Source organism: Astyanax mexicanus, chromosome 5, assembly GCF_023375975.1.
Source record: "Astyanax mexicanus isolate ESR-SI-001 chromosome 5, AstMex3_surface, whole genome shotgun sequence".
In the NCBI taxonomy this organism is placed as follows: domain Eukaryota; kingdom Metazoa; phylum Chordata; class Actinopteri; order Characiformes; family Acestrorhamphidae; genus Astyanax; species Astyanax mexicanus.
In genome coordinates this window covers 5,410,171-5,434,828 of record NC_064412.1, presented here as the reverse complement: position 1 = coordinate 5,434,828, position 24,658 = coordinate 5,410,171, and the positions used below count along the sequence as shown (strand labels likewise).

The 24,658-nt window shown below is 36.6% G+C and overlaps 1 protein-coding gene across 1 annotated transcript; it reads left to right on the top strand.

Annotated features, from left to right (window-relative positions):
- The first annotated feature begins 16,068 nt into the window (after nucleotides 1-16,068).
- Nucleotides 16,069-22,247, top strand: LOC103040267 (adenosine receptor A1). Its single transcript, XM_007234295.3, has 2 exons — nucleotides 16,069-16,518; nucleotides 21,426-22,247. Exons 1-2 carry the CDS (start codon nucleotides 16,154-16,156, stop codon nucleotides 22,051-22,053), a joined length of 993 nt encoding a protein of 330 aa, XP_007234357.2. The 5' UTR covers nucleotides 16,069-16,153; the 3' UTR covers nucleotides 22,054-22,247.
- The last annotated feature ends 2,411 nt before the right edge of the window (nucleotides 22,248-24,658 follow it).

The following is a 24,658-nucleotide window of genomic DNA, read 5'->3' as shown; positions in this document are numbered from 1 at the left end:
ATAAATAGACAGACAGACGGATGGTTAGACAGACAGACAGACAGACAGACAGACAGACAGACAGACAGACAGACAGATAGATAGATAGATAGATAGATAGATAGATAGATAGACAAGAATAAAGAGTAAACTAATTAAAGATATACTGAGAGTATAGTAAGCCAGGATGCTTTGTGATTTTAGCAGATTGGAACAGCTTCTTCTCTCTATGCGTCACGTCTGCCATAACTGAATGAGAATGCTGAGACACTGGCTGCTGTTTTTATAGTAGTTTTTAGGGTAAGATGCATGAATTCAGTCAATAAATATTAAGTTAGACTGCTCACTCTGGCAGATGCTTAGCCGTGGTCTATTTAATTGATTTGGTGGCACAGGGCCATGTGGCGGTGAGTGCGGAGGATAAAACAGCTGGGGAATGTTAAAGTGGGCTCAGGGGAGTAGAGCGCGTGGCCTGCCTGTGTAAGATGAGCTATGGTCATTATACTGATATCAGTTATCATATACAGTACAGTGTGGGATCTCTGGAGGTCTGCTGCAGAACAGGCCCCGGGCTCGGCCACTGCAGTAGCAACAAGTCACAGTTTATATTAAATTATTTCAGCTAATTTCAAGCTTGAGCTGATTCTGCCAATTGGGGTTTGAGGTTCACTGAATACCTGGATAAGTAGAATTTACTTAAATAATGTTTCTGAAGACTTAAAATGTTTATTTATTATGCCTTAATAAGATAGTAAGTCATTTTTAGGTCCATTTGCAGCATTTATTATGATTATGTAAGGAGTAAAGTGTTCACATAATCTACCATGATTTGAAGCCCTAAATTCACACTTTAAAACCTTAAAGACCCACTAATAGTCTTTATTTGTGTTGATACAGAGTTCTATTCAAGATATATTGATATAAGCAAAGAAAATGGCAAAAAATGGAGGAGTGGAAGAAAAAACAGAAAAGCAAAAACAAACAAAAAAAAAGACAAATTATCATACAATTGAAAAGTTACTTTATTTCGGTAATTTAGTTCTATGTATATTATATAGATGTATAACACACACAGTGATCTATCTTAATTGATAACCCAAAAATCAGTATCTTAGCAAACTAGAATAGTATATAAGACCAATTGGTACTGTTGGCAGAGTGCCAGGTCCTGCTGGAAAATGAAATCCACGTCTCTATAAAAGTTGTCAGTAGCAGAGGGAAGCATGAAGTGCTGTAAGATTTTGTGGGAAACAAAACTGCACTGACTCTAGACTTGATAATAAAACACTTAAATGTAAATTTTACATTTCATTTGTAAATCAAGGGAGCAGAGTCTGGAGGAAGAGTGGAGAGACACACAGTCCAAACTGCTCGAGGTCTAGAGTGAAGTTTCCACCAATCAGTGATGAATCTACTTGTAATTTCATGGCCAAGTGAATAAAATGGACTTAAAGTAAGTCTTATTTAGTCTTATTTGATTTAAAGGAAAAAAATGGCACACAGCCAAAACAGAATCAGCAGCTCAGAAAATATTGCTTATTGTTACAGCCTACAACAACATCAAGGGCAAGCATTGGCATAGGAACCAGGGGCAATCAGAAATAGGTGGATTTGCAAATGATACCACACAAAAAAACAGAAATTGTTTTAAAATAAACTTTTATTATTAAAGCACACTGAAATCTGCAACTCTGCCATGAAAGCCCCCCCCCCCCCCCCCCCCCCCTTCTTGGGAGTGTTACTATTTAAAGTTAGCTTAAAAAGTATCTTGGGTATTTACATTTTCTAAGTAAAGTCAAAGCCAAGAAGATGTGTTTTAGAGGGGTGCTTTTCCTGGCGGGGGTGCTGAATTCGGCACAACACTGGCTTTACACGCAAGGTCAGCGATTAGAGGAATGAATCAAACAATAACAATATATAAAAACACAGGACCCAACGCGTAGTAATAATAATAATAATAATAATAATAATAATAATAATAATAACCAAATCTTTTGTTATTTTTTGTGATTAACTGTAATTTTAGAAAATGAGGGGGGAATGACTACACACTGATGGTGAGTGTCAGAAACTGGAGGACACACCCACTTTGCAAAAAGATTGTGCCAAAAGCCAATAGAAAAGAAGCAACGAATGAAGACAGATTAAACTAACCTCAAAGATCTCCATTTGAATGTACCGTAAATGCATCCACAAATATTTAGCTAACTAAAAATAGTAGATTAATGTTTAGAAATATCCAATTTTATTTTATTTAACAGACTTAAAGTATTTGAGTTCAAATAAATTAGGGGTTTACAGTGTACAGCTGCATAATACATTACATAACACAAGCACCTTTATCCTGCAGCAGTCAGCAATTCATAGATCTTTATAATAAGGCAGTTTGTGCTACAAGGCAAATTATATTTCACACAGATGAGTATACAGACCTTCTAAACCTCTATAACTTTAATCAATAATATTTAATTATCAGAATGGTATGAGACAGGACCTGGGCACTGAGCTGGACCTGTTAGCATTAATCTGGTGCTTCACTGTTAATTTCATTCTCTCAGCAAGTCCAGAGCCATTAAGTGTTCTGCAGTGATGTGTGAATTCAGTACCATTTCATTATGGAATGGAGGAAAGCCAAATGCTGACTGATCGCATTCACTGCCTGTGAAGGTAGCGCCGTAAATCCCGCCTCTTCACGACTCGCTGCTTATTTGATGGGCTAGAAGAAACTGGCTGACAGGTATTGTGATTTATTTCATGATTTATTCCCTGAAGAATTCTTTTTGTGTTATTTTTACAATAAAGATTTATTTTTACCCTTTATCTTTATCCCTCTAGGCTGTTTTGGTTCGTTTTCTCTTCATTTTTTGTCAGTTCCTCTTTCAGGTGTTATAACACAGTAATTATATCAGACAGACACACGCCCTGATCTCTTTTACTCCAGAAGACACACGGCTGCTCAAAAATATAATCATTTAAAATGTAAAAGGAAGCAGAATTGTTATATTTTCCTGGAAATGGGTCATGTTTTGGTCAAAAATTTACCAAGCGCCAGTTTTTTTTTTTTTTTTTTTGCTTATTTTTGAATGTATAGACTTTAAATATATTCACACCTAAGATATATTTTTATATATTTTCATATATATTTTTTGCTTATTATTACTTTGACAAAATACATGGAGAAATAGCATCAGGCGGATTTATTTTTCTTGATAATCAATAATCACACCTCTAGGATACATGTAGATACTAAAAACCTGACACTCAGAGCAGCCTATGCCTTTCAGTATTTTAATCAGGACACACAAAGAAAACTACAATATATACAAAAATGTAAACTTTTTGTCTAAATAAATAAAAATGTTTAGTGCAAAATAACTACTTAGTAAAATGTGCAAGTAAAATAAAAACTATATAAAGTAGTGCGCACACCATACCTAGCTTTAGTTTGAGTAAAGCAGGTAGTTTCACACTTTTTTTTCTGTGGACACTTTTGAGTCTTTATTTACTGATATTATTTGATTTGAAACATCATATAAATATGTTTGAAGCACTAAAGGTAAATAATATTGGTTGGGGAAGGAGATTTTTCACTTTTTCAGGTGTTTTTCCTCAATGGGTTTCTTGTAGATTTAGCTTTACCGCACTGGGATGTGATCACTATTTTTAGAAAGAGTAAGCTCCGCCCATTCTAACCATATATGGATTATGTTTATGTGTGAAGGGATTTCTGAGTAATTAAGCTGAGAACACAAGATGTGATTTTGGATGGAAAATCCGTCTGCAGGGTTCTAAGGGTTAATTCTTACATTTCCAGTCAAAAGTCTTAAAACACCCCTATTGTCTAGTATTCCTGTAGCAGTGCAGTATGATCCAGACAAGCTGCTTTTTTATTTTATCATCTTATCAATGACTTTATTATTACTGCACTTACCTTCAATTCTTACCTTAAGCTCTGTCCGGACAGGAGTATTTTCACAGGGGGATGTCTGAGAAAAATATTTCACACTTCTACTCAGTGATAAAACTCTTGCATCCGGACTGCAATTGAAAAAACAGGAGGACCAGTGAGTTTTTAGGCTTTCTTGGTCACAAGACATCGAGTTCAGTAGCTCCTCCATTTCCACTCAAGCTCTCTGTTGTGTTTACGTGGATCTCCATGGAAACGTGCACCCAAAGTGTAATTACGGTGCGCGGCAGTGGACAAATAGCTATTTTATTAAATGTGAGGAGATGAAACTCAGAGATGTGCGTCCGGACGGGACCAAAATTACCGGAGGACCACGAAGTTCAGAGAAAAACAGTAGATAATTCAGCCTGTAATTTTATCAGAGGATGTCTGAAAGAAAAAACTAGAGAAAAACACGTACATCGTTCCGGATGGGAATAAAATCACAGAGACCTCCTATAAGAAAAAAAAATACCCCAGGACCCCATGAGAAACTAATCCTGTCCAGATAAGGGCTTTATTCCAATGTTAATCTGAGCTAAAGGTTAAAGCTGTTTCCATGTGGGTCAGCCAGACGCCTTCCTGTAGCAGTTTTCTCCAGTTTCCAACAGTCTTTTGAAGGTGTAGGAAAAAATACTCACCACTCTCTGGCTTCATCTGTAATTTCTAATCTAAAGAAAAGACTTCTACTTTTAATAGTTACAGAGTTCTCTGTGTTTTTGTAACGCCACAGACGGGAGTCAGACGCTCGCGGTAAAAACAAAACGAGGCTTTATTATAAAGCACGTAAGCTGATAGCGTAGTCTGATAACAGGCGTCGGTCAAAGCCAGAAAAACAACCAACCAAAACATCAGAGCCGAATCACAAACCGAAAACGAAACCATAAGACAGAAGCAGAGTTCAATAAACCAGAAAATCACAAAACAAACAGAACAAAAGGGTAAGGCAGAAACGTAGTCGAAAAAGAACAAAACAAAGGTCATACACGGGTAATATAGAAGGAAGAAGAACGCTCAGTATATCGCTGGAAATACAGGGAAAATACCTCGCAACACGCGAGACAAACAGACTGATATTTATACTAAAACTAAATTACAAATACCTGAACACAGTCTAAAATTCCGGTGACGTAGAACGCCTGAGTGAGCCGCGGTTGGCTGAGTCCGAGCGCGTGGTGTTGACAGGTGCATGCTGGGAGGTGTAGTTCCGGACCGGGGATTGTCCATAGAAGGGAACGGCAGAGTCAGAGAAAGGAACTACAGAGTCTGTGGCAGGCGTGACAGTTTTATCTGTATATATTTTCTAGTTATTATGATAAAAGTGTGAATGTGCTGTGAGTAAGTGTGTAAATGCTGCAGTATAGAGTAAATTAACAGCATTTGTTCCAGCACTGCTTCTTCACAACTTAAAAAAAAAAAATATATATATATATATATATATATATATATATATATATATGATTTTCTCAGTTTTTTTTTACAACATAGGGTAACACTTTGCTTGGATGGTCCATTTGATGCCTTTTTTGATGCTCAACTGACATTCAACTAACATTCAACTGAATGTCTATTAAATGCAACTTAAACATATGTTGAAAGTAAATTATTCAAAATAGAACATAATCCTACACCCAAACCTAACCTTAACCCTTAATCAACCATAAACTCTAACTCTACACTTGACCTTAACCCTAACCCTAACTTTAAATCTAACTCTAAACCCAATGCTAAAATGTTAAGATTAGAGTTTGGGTTAGAGTTGGAAGTTGGGTTACATTCAATAAAGAATCATTTACTTTCACCTTTTAGTTCAATTGCATTTAATAGAAATTCAGTTGAATTTTAGTTGAATGTCAGTTGAGCATCATAAAATGAACCATCCAAGTAAAGTGTTACAGATTAATTTATTTTGCTTAGAAGTCCTGGCTGTTTACTGATAAATTTTGTACACTGGACTTATTTATTAATTAATTTACAGTTTTTCTCCATTGGTTTGGCTCATTTCTTGAAACTGAGATGACATTCTCAAAATAACATGGACAAATTCCCAAACTAACTTGCAGTTTCTCATAACAGAATGGCATTTCTCATTGCTTTCATCACATTTCAAATGCTTTGTACATGTCTCAAGCACTTAGTACATCTTTGCAAATGGTTATGTACAAGTAGCCTACACTTAACACAATACTCCTACATTTAGTACATTTTCCAAAATAATGCATCTTGTTGATCTATCTTAATTGGTTAGTTCTCAGTGTAATGGTTGTTCTCTTCAAAACATGTCAGCACAATTTCACTGTATAAGTCATCATCTGCAGAATAGTCTGCTCAATTCTCAAAATGAATTAAGAAATTGTAATACAATACAGAACACATATTTTGGAACATTTCATAAATTCATTACAATCAGGTGAGTAGGTAACAGGTGAAAGCAGGTTTTGACGAAAATGAGTGTCCCACATTACTGGTGACCAATCCATCAGTTTGTTGTCTATTATTTTGAATGCTGGCATTGCTCTATATACAGTGGATATAAAAAGTCTACACACCCCTGTTCAAATGCCAGGTTTTTGTGTTGTAAAAAAATTAAAGCAAGACAAATAATTTCATAACTTTTTTCACATTTAATGTGACCTATAACCTGTACAATGCAATTGAAAAACAAACATAAATCTTTACAGCGAAAAAATATAAAACAAAAAACTTAAAATCACCTGGTTAAATACATATAACTAATACTTTGTTGCAACATCTTTTGCATTTATTACAGCACTCAGTCTTTTTGGGTAAGAATCAGCGTGACACATCTTGATGTGGCAAAATTTGCCCACTCTTCTTTGCATAACTGCTCAAAATCTGACAAAATGTGAGGGCATCTCCTGTGCCCAGCCCTCTTCAGATTACCCCACAGATGTTCAATGGGATTCAGGTCTGGATTCAGGCTGGGCCATTCCAAAGCCTTAATCTTATACCGCTGAAGCCATTCTTTTGTTGATTTAGATGTGTCCTTTGTGTCATTGTTGTGCTGAAAGATGAAGTTCCTTTTCATCTTCAGTTTTCTACCAGAGGCCGAAGGTTTTTGCCAATACTGACTGGTATTTGGAACTGTTCAAAATTCCGTCCACCCTGAATAAAGCCCCAGTTCCAGCTGAAGAAAAACAGCCCCAAAGTATGATGCTGCCACCACCATGCTTCACTGTAGGTATGCTGTTCTTTTGGTGACGAGCAGTGTTGCTTTTGCGCCTAATATACCTTTTGGAATTATGTCCAAAACGTTTAACCTTGGTTTCATTAAACCATAACACATTTCCCACATGCGTTTGGTAGATATCAGATGAATTTTTGGAAAATTAAGTAGAGCTTAGATGTTTTCTGGATGTTTGTTTTGCACAGACATATGAAGAAGTCGGCAGATTGTTGTCACATGTACTACACAGCCAGTACTTGCCAGAAATTCTTGCAGCTCCTTCAGTGCTGCTGTCGGCCTCTTGGCAGCCTCCTTGACCAATTTTCTTCTTGTCTTATCATAAATTTTTGTCAAATGTCTTGTTCTTGGTAATGTCTTGTTGTGCCATGTTTTCTCCACTTGATGATGACAGTCTTCAAAGTGTTCCATGGTATATTTAATGACCTTTGTAGCCTTCACTTGACTGATATCTATGAATAATGAGATACCTCTGATGCTCTGGCATCTCTTTGTGGACCATGGCTTGTGCTGAAAGATGCTACAAAATATCAGGACAAGCCTACTAGAACAGTTAAACTTTATTTGGAGTTGATCAGAGGCACTTTAATCGTTGACAGGTGTGTGCTGACTCCAATTTAAAGTGAGTTTGAAGGTTATTGGTTAAATTTGAACACAGCAACACCCCTAGTTATAAAAGGGTGTGCACACTTATGCAACCTCAATATCTCAGTTGTTTATTTTTACTTCACCTCCCTGAAAGATTTATGTTTGTTTTTCAATTGCATTGTACAGGTTATAGGTCACATTATAGGTAGAAATTATTTGTAGACTTTTTCTATCCACTGTATACATCTTGGCCTGGTGCTAGTTCTTTGATGCTAGTCCTGTGATTATATAACGATGATATAGTCCTGTGATGATATAATGATTATATAGTCCTGTGGCGATCAGTGTAGAGGATGGCTCAGGCATTCTTCCCACAGTGCATTGCTAAAGAACATATCAGATGCAATGTTGATGAGAATTTATGGCCAAACAGACTGCAGCGGATGGATGGCCAGGAAGGTGATGGAGAGAGGGGAGTGACACAGAGTAGTCAGAATGTTACTGTATTGCATTTGTGATGCTTGACTATTTTTTTACCTACTGTAATGTATTTTGTTTTGTTTTTGCAGGTTTTTGTAATTTGTATACATAGTATATTTGATACATTTTCCTTAGTATTTTCTTTTCTTTCTACCTACAGTAATGTGTAAAAATGTACTTGTAAATAAAAATAGTTACAATTTCCTCAGCAGAAAGAGTGCAGTGTGTGTGGTGTGAAAATGGTATTCCTTTAGCTAGACCTCTGCCATAAAGACAAAACATCTAAGCATTTTGACTTGCAGTACTTACACAATGCCAAAGGGACAATGCATTTTGGGGGCACTGATGATTTGTGTGAGAAAGGAAATCAGTTTTGACACATGGGTAAACTGTTTTTGGAGCGATATGAGCAGTGATGAGGATCCATGTAGTTTTGCTGCACCGTCCAGTTTGTTTTGACAGATGGACAAAATTAATGAAAATGTGCCAAAGCAATTGAGAAGGATCTATGCCATTTTTATGGTACTGACTATTTATATGGGAGAGGGACTTCATTTTGAAGCAAGAATGAACATTTTGGGAGACATATGACATTTTGCTGGTTATCTGAAGTGTTGTGAAGAACTGTAAGTCTGTTTGGCCAATTTACCTTTTAGTTATAGGAATGTCATCTCAGTTTCAAGAAATGAGCCAAACCAATTGAGAAAAACTGTAAAATTTTTTAACTCATTTTGATAATTGAGCAGACTATTCTGCAGATGATGACTTATACGATGAAATTGTGCTGACATGTTTTGGAGAGAACAACCATTACACTGAGAACCAACCAATTGGGATAGACCAACAAGATGCATTATTTTGGAAAATGTACTAAATGTAGGATGATTGTGTTAAGTGTAGGCTACTTGTACATAACCGTTTGCAAAGATGTACTAAGTGCTTGAGACATGTACAAAGCATTTGAAATGTGATGAAAGCAATGAGAAATGCCATTCTGTTGTGAGGAACTGCAAGTTAGTTTGGGGATTTGTCCATGTTATTTTGAGAATGTCATCTCAGTTTCAAGAAATGAGCCAAACCAATTGAGAAAAACTGTAACCGGAATGCCCGTCCACCTGGAGGACTGCATCCAGCACTGAGGAGTTAATAATTATGCCAATCCATTTCTGGACATACAGTCACACACACATTCACACACCAGGGTATTTAATGTTCTGTTTTTTTTATTTTCTGCATTTAGAATATCCAATTTAGCAGATCTCCATGTAGACAGAAACTACACCCAGACAGAGACTTGAACCCACTGGGAGGTGAACATGTTAACCGCTAAGCCACCATGCCGCCCACAGATGGTGGTCTATGAACATTCAATCTTAACCGACTTCTAATCACTTATTTCTCATTACTATACATTAACTGCAGGCTCGGCCCCAGCCTACACAAGTCAAGCCTTTCCATTATGCATTAAACTGAGATGAGATACAGCTGTGGTCGAGAATTAATATATACACTCGGACATTTATATAGGACCCTGACCTTGTATTGATCTCATGCACCAAATTTCTGTTACATTCTATTGAAGATTGGTCATATAATGGTTGTAAAATTAATGAAAATAATAAATAAAAGCCCATTTTTACTCTGCTCTGCTTGTGAGTGTTGGTACTGTACAACTGGGCAATGCCCCAAGACTGTGTTCCACTGTAATAAACATCAGTGTAATCAATATTTAAATATTTGATGTACAAATAAAGATGGATTTTTGTATTGCAACCTGTAGTAAAAAACAATGTAGACAGACTATTATAAATTCTTAAATTTTACATTATTTACCAGCTATTTATGCTAATTATTTTATACATATTTATATCAATACATATAGCTCTGAAAAAAATAAATAAGAGACCACTTAAAAAGGATGTATTTTTTATTATTTTACCAAATTAAAAACCTCACAAGCCATCAAACCAAGCTGAACTGCCTGAGTTTTTGCAGCAGGAGTGGCATAAAGTTATCCAAAAGCAGTGTGTAAGACTGGTGGAGGAGAACATGATGCCAAGATGCATGAAAACTGTGATTAAAAACCATTTTATTATTTTTTTTTATTATTTATTAGCATTTATTATTACGAGTTATTCCACCAAAAATTGATTTCTGAACTCTCAAAACTTTATGAATATGAACTTATATTCTTTGCATTATTTGAGGTCTGAAAGCTCTTTTTTTGTTGTAATTTTAGCCATTTCTAATTTTCTGCAAATAAATGATCTAAATGATGATATTTATATTTGGAATTTGGCAGAAATATAGACTTTATGGAGAGTAATGTGATTTTGAACCTCTGTGTCTTCTGTACATATGCAGTTTTGACAATAAAACTGCTTAACTTGTTAGCTTAAAAATGTTTATGTATTTATTTGCAATTAACTGTAATTCAACAAATGTTGTTCTAAGTCAAAATACACTATACAGTGTATTTTTATATATTATTTTTATATATTTTATATATTTTATATATTATACTACCTTATCTTCAGTGGAATTAGCGTGTAGCTAATATTTAAGAGGATATGATATTTTATATATATGATATTTTAATATAAAAATACCCCAATGTCACACCCCCTCCTATACACAATAGAACACAACAGAAACCAGGTGTTTATTTGGTGTTTATTTGAGCCGAGAAGTCGAAAGCGTCTGCATTTGGTTACAGTGGAGGAGGCACAGCTAGGATATTGGTAATGTCTTACTTAATTGCACCCGGTGATTAGAGTAGTTTTCCATTTACTCCTATTAGCTGCAGCTCACATCATCACCAAGCCCAGTATGCCTATAATCAGATTCATTATTGCTGCTGGTTCGCTCCTGGCATCTCTGGGGTGCAACTGATGCTTGACATGATGCTCGAAACACGAAGAGTCTTGTTACAAAGCAGAGCTGAACGTGCTGAGGGTGTTCTATTAATACTGCCGTGTAGAAATGATCTCAGAGATGGAGTTAGAACAGAACGCAGTGTTAAAATACTGTTTACAACAGACTTGGGTTATTGAGGGTTTCAAAACCATTCAATTTTCAAGATGTCGGTTATAATTCAGTGTTTCCTCTGTATTGTATTTGGTGTGGCGTCTGTTAGTGTTAAGAAGCCAAAGCTGAAGAAAATTACAGGTCATGGTGGTTACAGGGGCGAGTAACACAAAAGTAACGCAATAGTTACTTTTACTGGTAATTAGTTACTTTTATAGTGGAGTAACTCAGTTACTTTTTTGGAGAAGTAACTAGTAACTATAAGTAATTACTTTTTCAAAGTAACGTGCCCAACACTGGCAAATACAAAGAGATTCTTCTTCTTTTTATATATATATATATTTTTTTTAATACCATTTTCTCCCCAATTTACACGGCCAACTACCCAATCCACTGGAATCCAGGGACTCCCCCTATCACTATAGATGCCCCAACACCAGGAGGGTAAAGACCAGCACACGCCTCTATCAATACATGGTTCTGATGGTTCTGATACATCAGCTCACAGATGCAGCCTTGTGCTGATCCACATCACCCTAGGTGTGATGAGGGGAAAGAGCGCCATCTACTGTATCCTCCCAGAGAGAGAGAGCAAGGCCAATTGTGCTCTCTAGGGGCTCCAGTAGCCGATGGCAAGCTACATGAACAGGATTCGAACCGGCGATCTCCTGATCAAGATTATTCTTGTTTTATTGGATTAGCTGCCCCCACTATCCTGTGGAAAGAAGACTAGGTTATACTAGGTTTTGCATCCTTGTATCATCCCCAAGTCCCCAGTTTATTCCAAAATTATTGCATGGAGCTCCATCAATCCAGAGAACAGCTCAATACTGGGCACTCACAGTATTGCCCACACCTGGCATTAGGCATGATGCCAGTGAGTTCAGCTAGATAAGTAGCTGAATGCTTTCATTAGCAGGAGTGTCCACAGACATTTGGGCATAAAGTGCAGCTTCACTTACTGAGAACAGGATGAAGGTTTCTGCTTTAATGAAACCAGCCCAGCCATTGAATTTCATGCAAAGGCTGAAAAGGAAAAAGTCTATGAGCAACTTGCATAGAATTTGCAAACCACTGTCCAAGCTAAACTGGGAAAAACTATTTATATTGAATGCTGTATAATGTCAGATTGGCTTCATTTCCTTCCACAGCTACGCAACGTTAAGCTGTCAATCACTTTCTTCTCCATCCTTAACTCAAAAGGTCTGCAAACACTCTTCGTGATTCATCCTTATGAGAAACATCCATTTATGACATTAAATCTTTAATTTATTGGACGTTATCAGTGAGAGTGCTGGGTTGGTGTATTTTCTATAGAGAGTGAAATGGACACTGTCCAATTACAAGAGTTCTATAATAATTAAAAGTTCTCAGGTTTGAAAAAGACAATGCAATTTTGGCATTACATTTTTTGAGGATTTCACTGTACTATTTCTATAATAGTGTTCGTTCTTTAGATTTTTATTAAAACAGTGATGATATGTTTTTTATCTTCAATTCTGGATGTACAAGAAAGTCATATATTCTAAAAACCAACAGTGACTTAAAAATCAAGTTTCAACTTTTGCCAGAAGTTGAATTTTTATTTTTGACAAACGGTAGATTTTATTTTTGCTTCTCTTTTTCAAATATTATTTTTAGCTGTGAAAAAAAAAATAGGTTGACAAATAATATTTGTCATAGTTTTCATTAACAAAATTAGAACTTCCTACTTCCCAACATAAACTTAAACTTAAATGACAGTATTTTCATAGTAATGATATGTTCATTCTTCATCTTTAAATCTAGATGTACAAGAAAGTCACATAAACCAAAACAGTGGTTTAAAAATCAAGCTCCAACTTTTGCCAGAAGTTGAATTTTTGTTAGTTGAGAAACAGTACAATAGATTTCATCATAGCTTCTGTTTTTTAAATATTATTTTTAGCTGTAAAAAAATAGGTCAACAAATAATATTTGTCATAGAACACTTCCTACTTCCCAAACCAAAACCTAAACTTAAATGACAGTATTTTCTCAGTTCTTCTTCAAGTGCATGGCAGACAGGTTGCGTGTACTAGGTAAAAGAGTTGGTTCACTCACTGGATGGGAGCTAGTTGTGTGGATTATAAAATGTGTTTGAAATATTATGCAAAAATGATCTGTTACTTGGGGTACACATTTTTAATGTTGGTGTAATGCTTTTTGGCATAATGCTGAGAAGGTTATTTGAGTTTATATTTTATATTTGAGTTACTTTAAACTAATTACCAATATCTGTTGATCTTGAGGGGTAACTATATACTGTTTAAGTTGTTAGATATATATATAAGAATAATCCTATGGAACTCAATATATTTACAGTAACCAAAGGTAACTAGACACAGTACTTAAAAATAAATCAGTCATATTCTATTAAAAACTGTACTTTAAAGACAGTGAATCAAAAAGTCAAACTCATAACATGAGGTACTTATTATTAGCACTTACACTTTCCTCTTTTCCTAAACTCTTTTTCTTATCAGTTCATGACATGTTTTCTCTTTAACTGTGCACTTCTGATACTTCTTCTTCTTCCTTCTTCTTCTTAATCTGGAAAATTTCTCAATGTTCAGCAGTTTCCATACACACAAAAAGTGGAGTTATGTGTCATAACTAAGTTTTGGGAGTGATCCACGCCCTCACTCCTCCCACTTCCATCCCTATTTAAACCGTCACTTCCTCTCTACCTACTCATTGAACAAACCTCGCACCCACCTCCTCCCCATCTTCCTGCTTCTTTAATTTTATTCTCTTCTCATGTTTCTCTTCATGAGAGGGGGGGCTTCGGCTTCACGCTTTACAGCGAAGCTGCCCCGATCTCCACCCCAAATACTCTGAGTTCGCTCCCCCTCTTTTCTTCTTCTTCTCTGCCCAGTCAAGGGCGTGGGTCAATACTAGCAAAATAGTTTTCTGCAGAACCATCATGTGAAAGTTTTTTCGGGACACAAAAATGTTTTTTTTTAGAGTGTCACAAATAACCTTACGTGACACCTTTATATTTAGAAAAGAAACTTCTGAATATAAGTCAACAGTATTAATCATAAGCACAGTCTAGTGCATTTTCAATTATGCATTTCAATTATGCATATGTCTTTTATGTATTGATGCTCCGTGATAAAGTGAAAATCAATAGTTCCTAGATGATTTGGGAGAGGACAGATGTGTCACTGAAAAATGAGTGAGCCTTAAGGCTCAAAATTAAAATTCAGAGGTTGTGTTGTAGTTGCAGCTTGTTTTTGTGGCATTAATATGCAAACATTTAACAGAAAGGCTTGTTCCTATATTAAGAAACACTTACTAAATTCAGCTGAGGTAAAGATTTTTTTTAGCTATAACTGTATTCAAACTATGTTTTTCAACTGTATTTTACAGGATCAGAACACCTGTCATTTTAGTGTGGGATTTAAGGTTTCATGGCTAAATTGGAGCAGCCTGGTGATCAATGTTCATTAATTGCACATTGCTCCAGTAAGAGCTGTAAGAGTGTGAAGGTTCAATTAGCAGGGTAAGAGCACAGTTCTAAATATTGCAATGCACACTATAACATTATGGGTGACATACCAGAGTTCAAAAGAGGACACTGTGTTGCTGCACGTCTTGTTGGAGCATCTGTGACCAAGGCAGCAAGTCTTTGTGATGTATCAAGAGCCACAGTATCCAGGGTAATGTCAGCATACCACCAAGAAGGACCAACCACATCCAACAGGATTAACTGTGGACGCTGTAAGAGGAAGCTGTCTGAAAGGGATGTTCGGGTGCTAACCCGGATTGTATCCAAAAAACATAAAACCAAGGCTGATCAAATCACGCAGAATTCAACGTGCACCTCAACTCTCCTGTTTCCACCAGAACTGTCCAAAATCAGGTGTTTCAGTTTCATTGTCCAACCCTGTATGTAGCCTAGTATGAAGATGACCCATGCAGAGACACAAGATACTCCAGACAAACTCCAGTCCAACTAAGCTTTAACTTTAATATATTTACATTCTACTAAAATACATTAATTAACAATGGGGCATATACGCAGCTGAAACAGGGAGGAGCCTAGTGTATCCCAAATTATTTTATCAACATTACCATTTTAATAGAACATTATAGTCATTATGGCTTTTAGAATAATGTGTTTTGGTGAGGGGGTGGGTAGTGCATTATAGGACTCTGTGATTCAGCCTAAGCTTTTGTCCTTGGTGGTATAAAAATCTTTTACCCTTTCATTACTTTTACTTTTATACGTTGAAAGTACTTTCGAATCCAGTACTTTTACACTTTTACTTAAAGAGTAAAAAGCTTGAGTTGATACTTTAACTTCTACAGAAGTTTTTTAAACCCTAGTATCTATTCTTCTACCTAAAGTATAGAGAAGTAGGAGAATCCAAATAATGATAGTAAAGATAGAGCATTCTAGTGATACTTCATTACTATACATCTCTGATGGATGTGCAGAAGAAAACAAGAGAATATTAGAGAGTCAAAGAGAGAGAGAGAATCAGAGAGAGGCATAAAGAGAGGCGAGGGTCCCTGAGAGAAGCACTTGTGGGAGGAGAAAAGAGGAGGATAGTGCTGCAGTGAGCTACTTACCCCTCCCATTTAAACCAGCGAGAAAGACTGCAACACGAAGTGAAAGAAGGAGGAAAAAGAAGAAGAAGCAGCTGCTTGACAAACTTCTTTACTTCTCGTTTTCCATGCATGGCATCCAGACAGCCAGTGTTGAAGGCAGCTGGAACTGGTCACTGAACTAGTTGCATACATTAAAGGCTGGAGAACAAACAAGATCACAAGAAAGAGAGGAGAAAAGAAGAAGAGAGGAAGAATAAAAGCGAGGGAGCATGGGAATGTTCATCTGGATTTGTATAAAAAGGAAAATAGAAGGCTAGAGTGCCTCTGAGATACCAAGATCTGGAGCAAAGATGACGGAGTCGCCGTCCTCTCCAGGGATGGAGCGCTGGGAGCATGCGGACATGCTGTACATCTCCATTGAGAGCACCATCGCCCTGGCCTCGGTGATGGGGAACGTGCTTGTGATTCTGGTGGTGGCTTTAAACAGGGCACTCAGGGACACTACCTTCTGTTTCATTGTGTCTCTGGCACTGGCCGACATCACCGTGGGCGTCCTGGTGATCCCGTTGGCCGTGGTCATCAGCTTGGGGCTGAAGACGCAGTTCTACACGTGCCTCTTCCTCTCCTGTCTGCTGGTCATGATCACCCAGACTTCCATACTGTCCCTGTTGGCCATCGCCATTGACCGATTCCTGCGCATTAAGATTCCCACCAGGTGAGTTTTCACACAGCAAATCCTGTTTTTTGGAAAAAAAACTCTCTGAGAGTTAATATCAACTCATTTTAAGTGTTGCCTTTATGCGTGACCGTCCAATACACTCTATCACAGTTAGAGTTAAAGTAACTCCTCTTTTGTGGGAGTTTTCTGGCCTTTTAACTCTGTTCAGGAGTTAAATCTGAACTGTTGTGGGAGTTAAAATATTTACCCCATCTAGAGTAAAATACAGCTCTCTGTATTTATTTTAATTTTACCATAAACTCACGTAAACTTCACAGTGTTGAAAAAATAATGCAAAAATATGTGTAAAATAAGACTACCTTTATAAAAGGTTTATTAATGGTGTATAAAGGAGATTATTAATTGTTAATAATTAGGCTGCGAATACTTCATAAGTCATTTCTACTGTCAAACCTCAGATATTTCTAGATACTGATCTTACTTTGTGTGTTCCATAAACCTGTCATATTAATATATTTGTAAGTATGTTTACCTCTTTACTATAACTTAAATGACTAAGCAAACAACAGTTTAATGTTGCCTTTTTAATTGATGTGTTGTAACTGCATATCAATGGTTTTAAGGCATTTACAACCTAATCACTAATACTTAATAAACTCATTTATGAACCATTTTAAACCATTTATTAGAGTGGTCTTATTTTGAAGTGGTACGATGTTATTAAACTAATATTTTAAAACCCGGGAACATTTTGGAGTAAAAATGACAACAAAAAGCATCACTACTGGTTCCATAACAATTTCATACTCAACATGTGTATGCCAGTGTATATTTTTTCATTGCATGACAACTTTTATCTGCATTGCAATTCTTAATGCATTTCCAGCACTTTGTCACACTTAACAGTGCAGAAGACGGTAACTTGCTCTCATAGCCAACAACACGCCGGCTAGGCAAACAACCATTATATAAAATATAATGAAATACCCCATGGAAGATAGCCCTGGTGGGCAAGACTACACACTGATGGTGAGCTGGGATTGGGGGATACGCCCATTAGAGAGTTCAGTCACGCTCCTCAACACCTTGGAATAAACTCTGAAATACTCTGATACACCACCAAAGAGTTCCCCTCAACTCAACTTGTAGTTTAATTTGGAGAATAAACTCACACAGTTTAACTTTTTCACTCATTTTTGTTAAACTCCCAGAGTTACCCAGAGTTTATTACAGTATGCAGTTCACCACTTACCGCTCTAGCTCTAAGAAGTAATGAATGGATGCCTTAGAACAGAATTGAATTAAAAGAGTCCATGTGAGTCATTGAGATGCCTCCTGGGTTTTGCTGACTCCTGGACATAACCTTCCGAGAAGCCGAGTGTGTCTGACATGGCAGTAAGTCATCAGATGATTTGTTGATAAGATGCAGTAAAAGAGAATTGTGAATCAGCCTCCCCCAGCATCATGTTTATATATGAAGGCATACCAGCAAGACATTTATGACTTCAATTATAAATTATCCTCAGAGACTCACATAGACTCTGTGGATCCATCAGAACAAGTGTATCAGTGGTACCTTCATTAGATTTCTGCCTTAGACTACTAAAGAAGAAGAAGAAGATGAAGAAGAAGAAGAAGAAGAACAGTACACTTCTGCCCAGTGTGATGCAAATCACAGGGCTGGATATGCAAGGCTTTTAACTAAATTAAATTGCTCCTGTCTGTCAGGGGAACGATGCTTGCTGCTGTTTGCATTTTGGCAGACCACTTCATTTGTTTCTTATTTTAAAAGGAAGCAAGGCTTTTTCCAAGAGAAGAGACACAAAGACTAATGGAAGGAAGCGTGGTCTTGTTTTGTATTTGTGCCAAGTTAAGAAATATTTTATGGGCTTCCAATGCTGGCCTACAGATATCTACTTTTTATGCCAGAGTAAACATAATATATCATAATATCTGCAACACAATATACGGTATGTGTTGCTATGAAAGTAACATCAAGTATAATACCAGAGGGATATCTATTATAGTATAAAGCATTAAAATTAAAACAATAATAATTATAAAAATAACGCTGGATGTACATGTACAGTAAGTATCAAACAATAAGGGTTTATTTGGGGTAAAATGCAACACAGTATTTTGGTGCTTGCAGTCTCCCAGACACACATTAATGTAGTAGTCATTGACCAGACTGCATGGCTAATGACCAATCACCATTGGAAATTCTGATAAGTCTAGGATAAAGCTCAAGCTGGAGCCTATATGTAGTCAAAGCAAATTTTATCATAGAAACGTAATTTTAAGTTTTTTTTTAGTTCAACATAATTATTTTTATTTCTATAATACTCTGTAAATCAACTATATTTGTGTTTTACATAATCATCCAGTGTATCTACTGACCTGTCCTGCTGCTCATCGTTTTTTAATAAACAAAAAGTTGTTCACAAAAAATGGACAAAAAAAACTGGTAACACTTCCTATGAAGCCTGTATTCATAATGCATTATGAGTGTATTTATAATGCGTTATATGACATACATAATGCCTTATAATGACTGTAATAAGCTTGTATAATAACTCATAAGCGCTTACAATGACATTCATAACACATTATAAGCTACAAGTATAAGGATTTATAAAGCCAGGGTTTATAATGCCTTATAATGTCTGTTCATAAGAACGTTGAACATACTAATGTTGTAATGCACTATAACACATATATGGTATATTCTAGTATCACAAGTTATAATACATTATAATGTGCATCTTTAATTTTTAAATTAAAGTACATAACACATTATAAAGCATTATATACAGTCATTACAGGCTTTAAGTGAAGTGAGTTTTTTATATGCCTTTTACATGTAAATTTTACTATGCCTTAATGTAATGCCTCATAGAGCATTATAAGTGCTCTTTACTGGCTTTAAGTGAAGTGTGTTTTGGTAATGCTATTATACTTAAAGAATATTCGCTTGAATTAAAAAAAACTTACAAAGCATTATAAGTGCTCTTTACTGGCTTTAAGTGAAGTGAGAAACGCACATAGATTCACAGAATGGATTCACAAACAAGACATACAACTCATTCAAAAACAAACGATTCAAAAACATAATTTATTGTAGTTAAGCAATTGCACATATTGTACACAGAACAATTGTGTTTCTATTTCTCTCAATACATTTCAGTACAGTCAATGTGTGAGAATGCAAGTATCAGTACAGTTAAATTGCGGGAGAACTGTTCACAGCTTTTTCGAGAACTTTCTGATGTCATGCAGAAGTCGTCCAAGGATCCCGTACCTGTGCTTTCTACCAAGCCAGTGGGAGCACTGTACTGATACTTGCATTCTCACACATTGACTGTACTGAAATGTATTGAGAGAAATAGAAACACAATTGTTCTGTGTACAACTATGTACAATGTGATTTGATCTTGATAAATATATGAGGAAATCCTTGCTTAATCTTTTACAAAATACATTGCAATTGCTTAACTACAATAAATTATGTTTTTGAATCGTTTGTTTTTGAATGAGTTGTATGTCTTGTTTGTGAATCCATTCTGTGAATCTATGTGCGTTTCTCACTTCACTTAAAGCCAGTAAAGCGCACTTATAATGCTTTGAAAGTTTTTTTTTAATTCAAGCGAATATTCTTTAAGTATAACAGCATTACCAAAACAGACTTCACTTAAAGCCAGTAAAGAGCACTTATAATGCTCTATGAGGCATTACATTAAGGCATAGTAAAATTTACATGTAAAAGGCATATAAAAAACTCACTTCACTTAAAGCCTGTAATGACTGTATATAATGCTTTATAATGTGTTATGTACTTTAATTTAAAAATTAAAGATGCACATTATAATGCATTATAACTTGTAATACTAGAATATACCATATATGTGTTATAGTGCATTACAACATTAGTATGTTCAACGTTCTTATGAACAGACATTATAAGGCATTATAAACCCTGGCTTTATAAATCCTTATACTTGTAGCTTATAATGTGTTATGAATGTCATTGTAAGCGCTTATGAGTTATTATACAAGCTTATTACAGTCATTATAAGGCATTATGTATGTCATATAACGCATTATAAATACACTCATAATGCATTATGAATACAGGCTTCATAGGAAGTGTTACCAAAAAACTTATTATTCCTTAAGATTAAGCCCGAAAACTGTTTTGTGTTTTTTTCAGCAGAAGCTTGTTTGATTACATGTTTGAGTTGACTTTTGTGTTTAACTTGCATAATCAACTTTTCTATTGTTTTATTGATACTCCACCCACTTATACCATATTATTATATGAAAAGGCACATGAATGCATATGCATACCTCACAGTAACAGCTATTCAGGTTAATGTACAGCCTCCGCACTGGGGGGTTAGTTTTACAACAGTATGTGCAACATGTAAAAACTACTGTACCTCAACCAATGAAAACAATAAGAAAATACCATACTTTCCATATTCATTCAAAACAGCTTAGCACCAAACACCATAATTAATTTCAAGTGAATGAGCTACTGAGTTCTGAGTTTCCCCTTCTGAAGTCTCCATTGCTCCACCAGCCACTCGCATTCAGTAAAACTGAGCCGGATCGTCTTTTAGAGTCTGTACGTGTGACATAAGTACTTAAAGATGTGTGATGTGGCCAGAAGAAGAATAACTTCCACGAAAAGCGACTCGACACCCCAGTTTTTAGAATGAATATATTAGGTTTAGCAGCACACTGGTACCTTTAAACACAAGATTTTATCCATATTTTTCTCCACTCAGAAATGCTTCTGATTTCAGTTTAGAAACAAAATAATACAGACTGCCACTTTAAATATTTACTAAATGGTTGTAAAATGGTTTACCAATGTTAGTTTGTGCCCTGATCTTCTCTCCTCTCCAGTGTTCAACACTGTTTCTTGGTTTTGTTGGCAGGTACAGCATCATTGTGACGCAGCGTCGTGCATGGGTAGCAGTAGGCCTGTGCTGGCTGCTCTCTGCCATCACCGGATTGGTTCCGATGTTCGGCTGGCACCAGGACGTGAACATCAACAGCACATCACCTATCGAGTGCCAGTTCACCTCAGTCATACGCATGGACTACATGGTGTACTTTAACTTCTTTGGCTTGGTGGTGGCCCCCCTCACCATCATGACCGGGCTGTACATCGAGATTTTCCGCGTCATCCGGCGGCAGCTTAACCGCCGCGCTGAGGCTACCAGCGACTCCAGCAAATACTACCATAAAGAGCTGAAGCTGGCCAAGTCCCTAGCCCTCGTACTGTTTCTGTTCGCCCTCTGCTGGCTGCCACTGCACATAATGAACTGCATCACGTACTTTTGTCCCACGTGCCCGATGCCGAAGAGTGCTATATACGTGGGAATCTTCATGTCACACGTAAACTCCGCCCTCAATCCTCTGGTTTACGCCTTCCGGATCCAGCGTTTCAGGGCCACTCTGGTTCAGATTGCCCATCGCTGTGTGCTCTGCAGAGCTCATGACCCCAGCCCATGTTCATCTGGACCTCCAGCTATCACTGAGAAAACTCAACATGACCTGTAGCAACATCAACTGACGCGGACTACCTGCTACATTTGGACAAATCCTGAAGTTTACAGAGCTGGACTTTACATTTAGTGCCAAAGACTAATAAAAAAAACATAAAGAACTATGACTAAAAAAAAGTTGAGTTGTTCAATTTAAAGGTAGGGTATCACTTATATGTACAGTGCTGAATAAATGCAATCTCCTGCCTTAACTGAAATGTCCTTATTAAACGTATTAAACAGTGTCCAGAGCTCCATGCTGAGCCCATTCAAGTTCTACTAACCTGCTGCTGTTCTGACGCTGAAGCCAGCAAAATAGTTAGATATAAAAAGGAGTAAATACAGAAAGAGAATTTGATGCACTGATTTGGGATTTTAGGTCATTATTGCTTTGTTTCTTTCTACACAGTTCATCCAATGGTTAACAGTGTTACCGTGCATCCACACCAAACGTGACATGAAAGACAAAGCAGACAAAAGTCATTTAAAATCACTGCTCTGATTTTTTCAGTTTCATCTGAAGATAGAGGGAGGTGCACCAACAGCCAACAAGACAAACCCTCTTAAATCCATAGCAGAATTTTGAGAAGTGTTCAGAATCTATGTAGGATAGTTACCCTTGATTTGTTTAGATTTTTGAGGGAACATTGATAATTGGTTAAAAAAATCAACATATTCAGTCGCAGTTTTTTATTTTTTTATTTTTAAGTTTTGGGAGGTAGTGGCCTTGGGAGCAGAGGGCTCACCTCATTCATGGAAAGTGCCACAAATGCCAGACATGGGTGAGACAAATGTGGATTAGAATCAGAGAATTTATTAAAGATGGTAACAGTACTACAAGGAAAACCAAGCTCAGGTGTATCTAACAACAGTAAGGCAGCATAAACAAACAACATACCAAAGTGATTGAAGCAGAAGGTCACACACAGAAGATTAACAATACAAACCATGAGCGAGGAAGAGAGCAAAGTCTAAAAACATGGATAAACAGAAACATAAACAGAAGGGCTATGCTAAAGCAGTAGTCGTTAAAGAAACAGGCAGCGGTCATACACGAAAGACAAAGAAGATAAATAGAACATGAGGTAGAAGAGCTAGAGACTAGATTCGATACCGGGCACAGAAAACAGGAAATGAGGGGTATTTATACAGAACTGAATAGGTGAGAACATTGAGACTAATCAGTATGACGGAGAGTCTGGGGAAGCACAGGGGGATTCTGGGGAGTGTAGTTCTGAGTCACTGAATTAGAGTCCACAGCAGGCAGACAGGAAGTGGCTGGCCTGACAAAAAGAAGCCAGTGTAAACACATTTTTTCTGAAGATCGGCATACTCAAGTTATTTTTTTAAGTTTGTGAACATTTTAGTGAATAAGGCATGCCCAGTTTGCTTATGGTTTCTATAATGATATAATATAGTTTTTACTTGTCATCATGAAAAATGTTTTAATTCATAAATAAGGAGATGCATAGATGATGCTTTTTTATGAACATGTGCATTTCAAATAATTTGAAATGTTTTTACAAGTGTATAATGTTTCGAAATTGCGTACCCGTGTTTGGAAAACGCCTACTAGTGACAGCTTGTTCTGAGTGAGACACGGCCCCAAGCTTCTCATAACCTGCTGCATGGGCGACATGGTTAGTGATAGTTTGAAATGTTTAAATGATACAAAAACATAGTTTGGGTTTCCAAATATAGTGACACAATTATTATTTTTTTGTGTGATTTGTCACGCAAATCAGAGCTTTTACATACCTGTGTGCCCAGCCAACAGCAGTTTAGCTCCACCCACTCACACTGAAGTTATAAGGACTGTTTCAGCCTCGACTGCTAGCATAGCAAGCAGGCAGCCAAAAATGTAAAAAATGCTGTTCATTTATATACAACACAGTACAACAACACAGTAATTACAGGTCAGACAATCAGCCAGAATTTAGCTGCCCGCTTCTTATTGATTGATTGTTTGACCTGTAGTATTTAGAGAGTTTTCGCTGATTACTGTGTTGTTCAAGCTTGTAAAATTAGAATTTAAATTGGGAAGATGTTATCTCTTGTGTTATCTCTGAGTGCTAAAACGCATTGGTTCTACCATGTTTGTATATTTAATAAAAACAGCAAAGTCAGAGTCAAAGTCAAAGTGGATTATTATTACTTTATTGTAATCTAGAATACACAGAGTAAACAGGACACTTATTTATTTATTAAAGAAGACCTTGTTGTACAGTGAAGTCGCACCAGATTCTTCTACTTTCATATTGATGAACAGTCAGAAATATCCCTTTCCTAGCCCCCTGAAACAGAACCCTGTGATGCTCGAAAGAACACAATAAACCAGAAGGATTTCTGGATTTCTGCCACAGATTTGTGCTTTTTAGCTCTCTGGTTAATTTCCAGATTAGAGTATGTCTGTTAGAGAGTAAACTGAGATGGATTCTAACTACTGTTCCCCACCACTGAATCTACATAATTAAAGGTTAAATTCTATATTTTAATGCCTAAAAACTTTACACTCCTAAAACCATTAGGGCCCTGTCTTACACCCTGCGCAAGAAGCTTTGTGATGCTCTTTGCTGTCTTATACCCCATCAACAGTCTATTTTCACACCTTGCACTCACAT

Excerpts from the sequence above, each read along its gene's own strand:
- LOC103040267 (XM_007234295.3), top strand. The coding sequence starts at position 16,154 with ATGACGGAGTCGCCGTCCTCTCCAGGGATGGAGCGCTGGGAGCATGCG. Across the intron at positions 16,519-21,425 it reads CGCATTAAGATTCCCACCAG|GTACAGCATCATTGTGACGC; the intron begins GTGAGTTTTCAC and ends TTTTGTTGGCAG.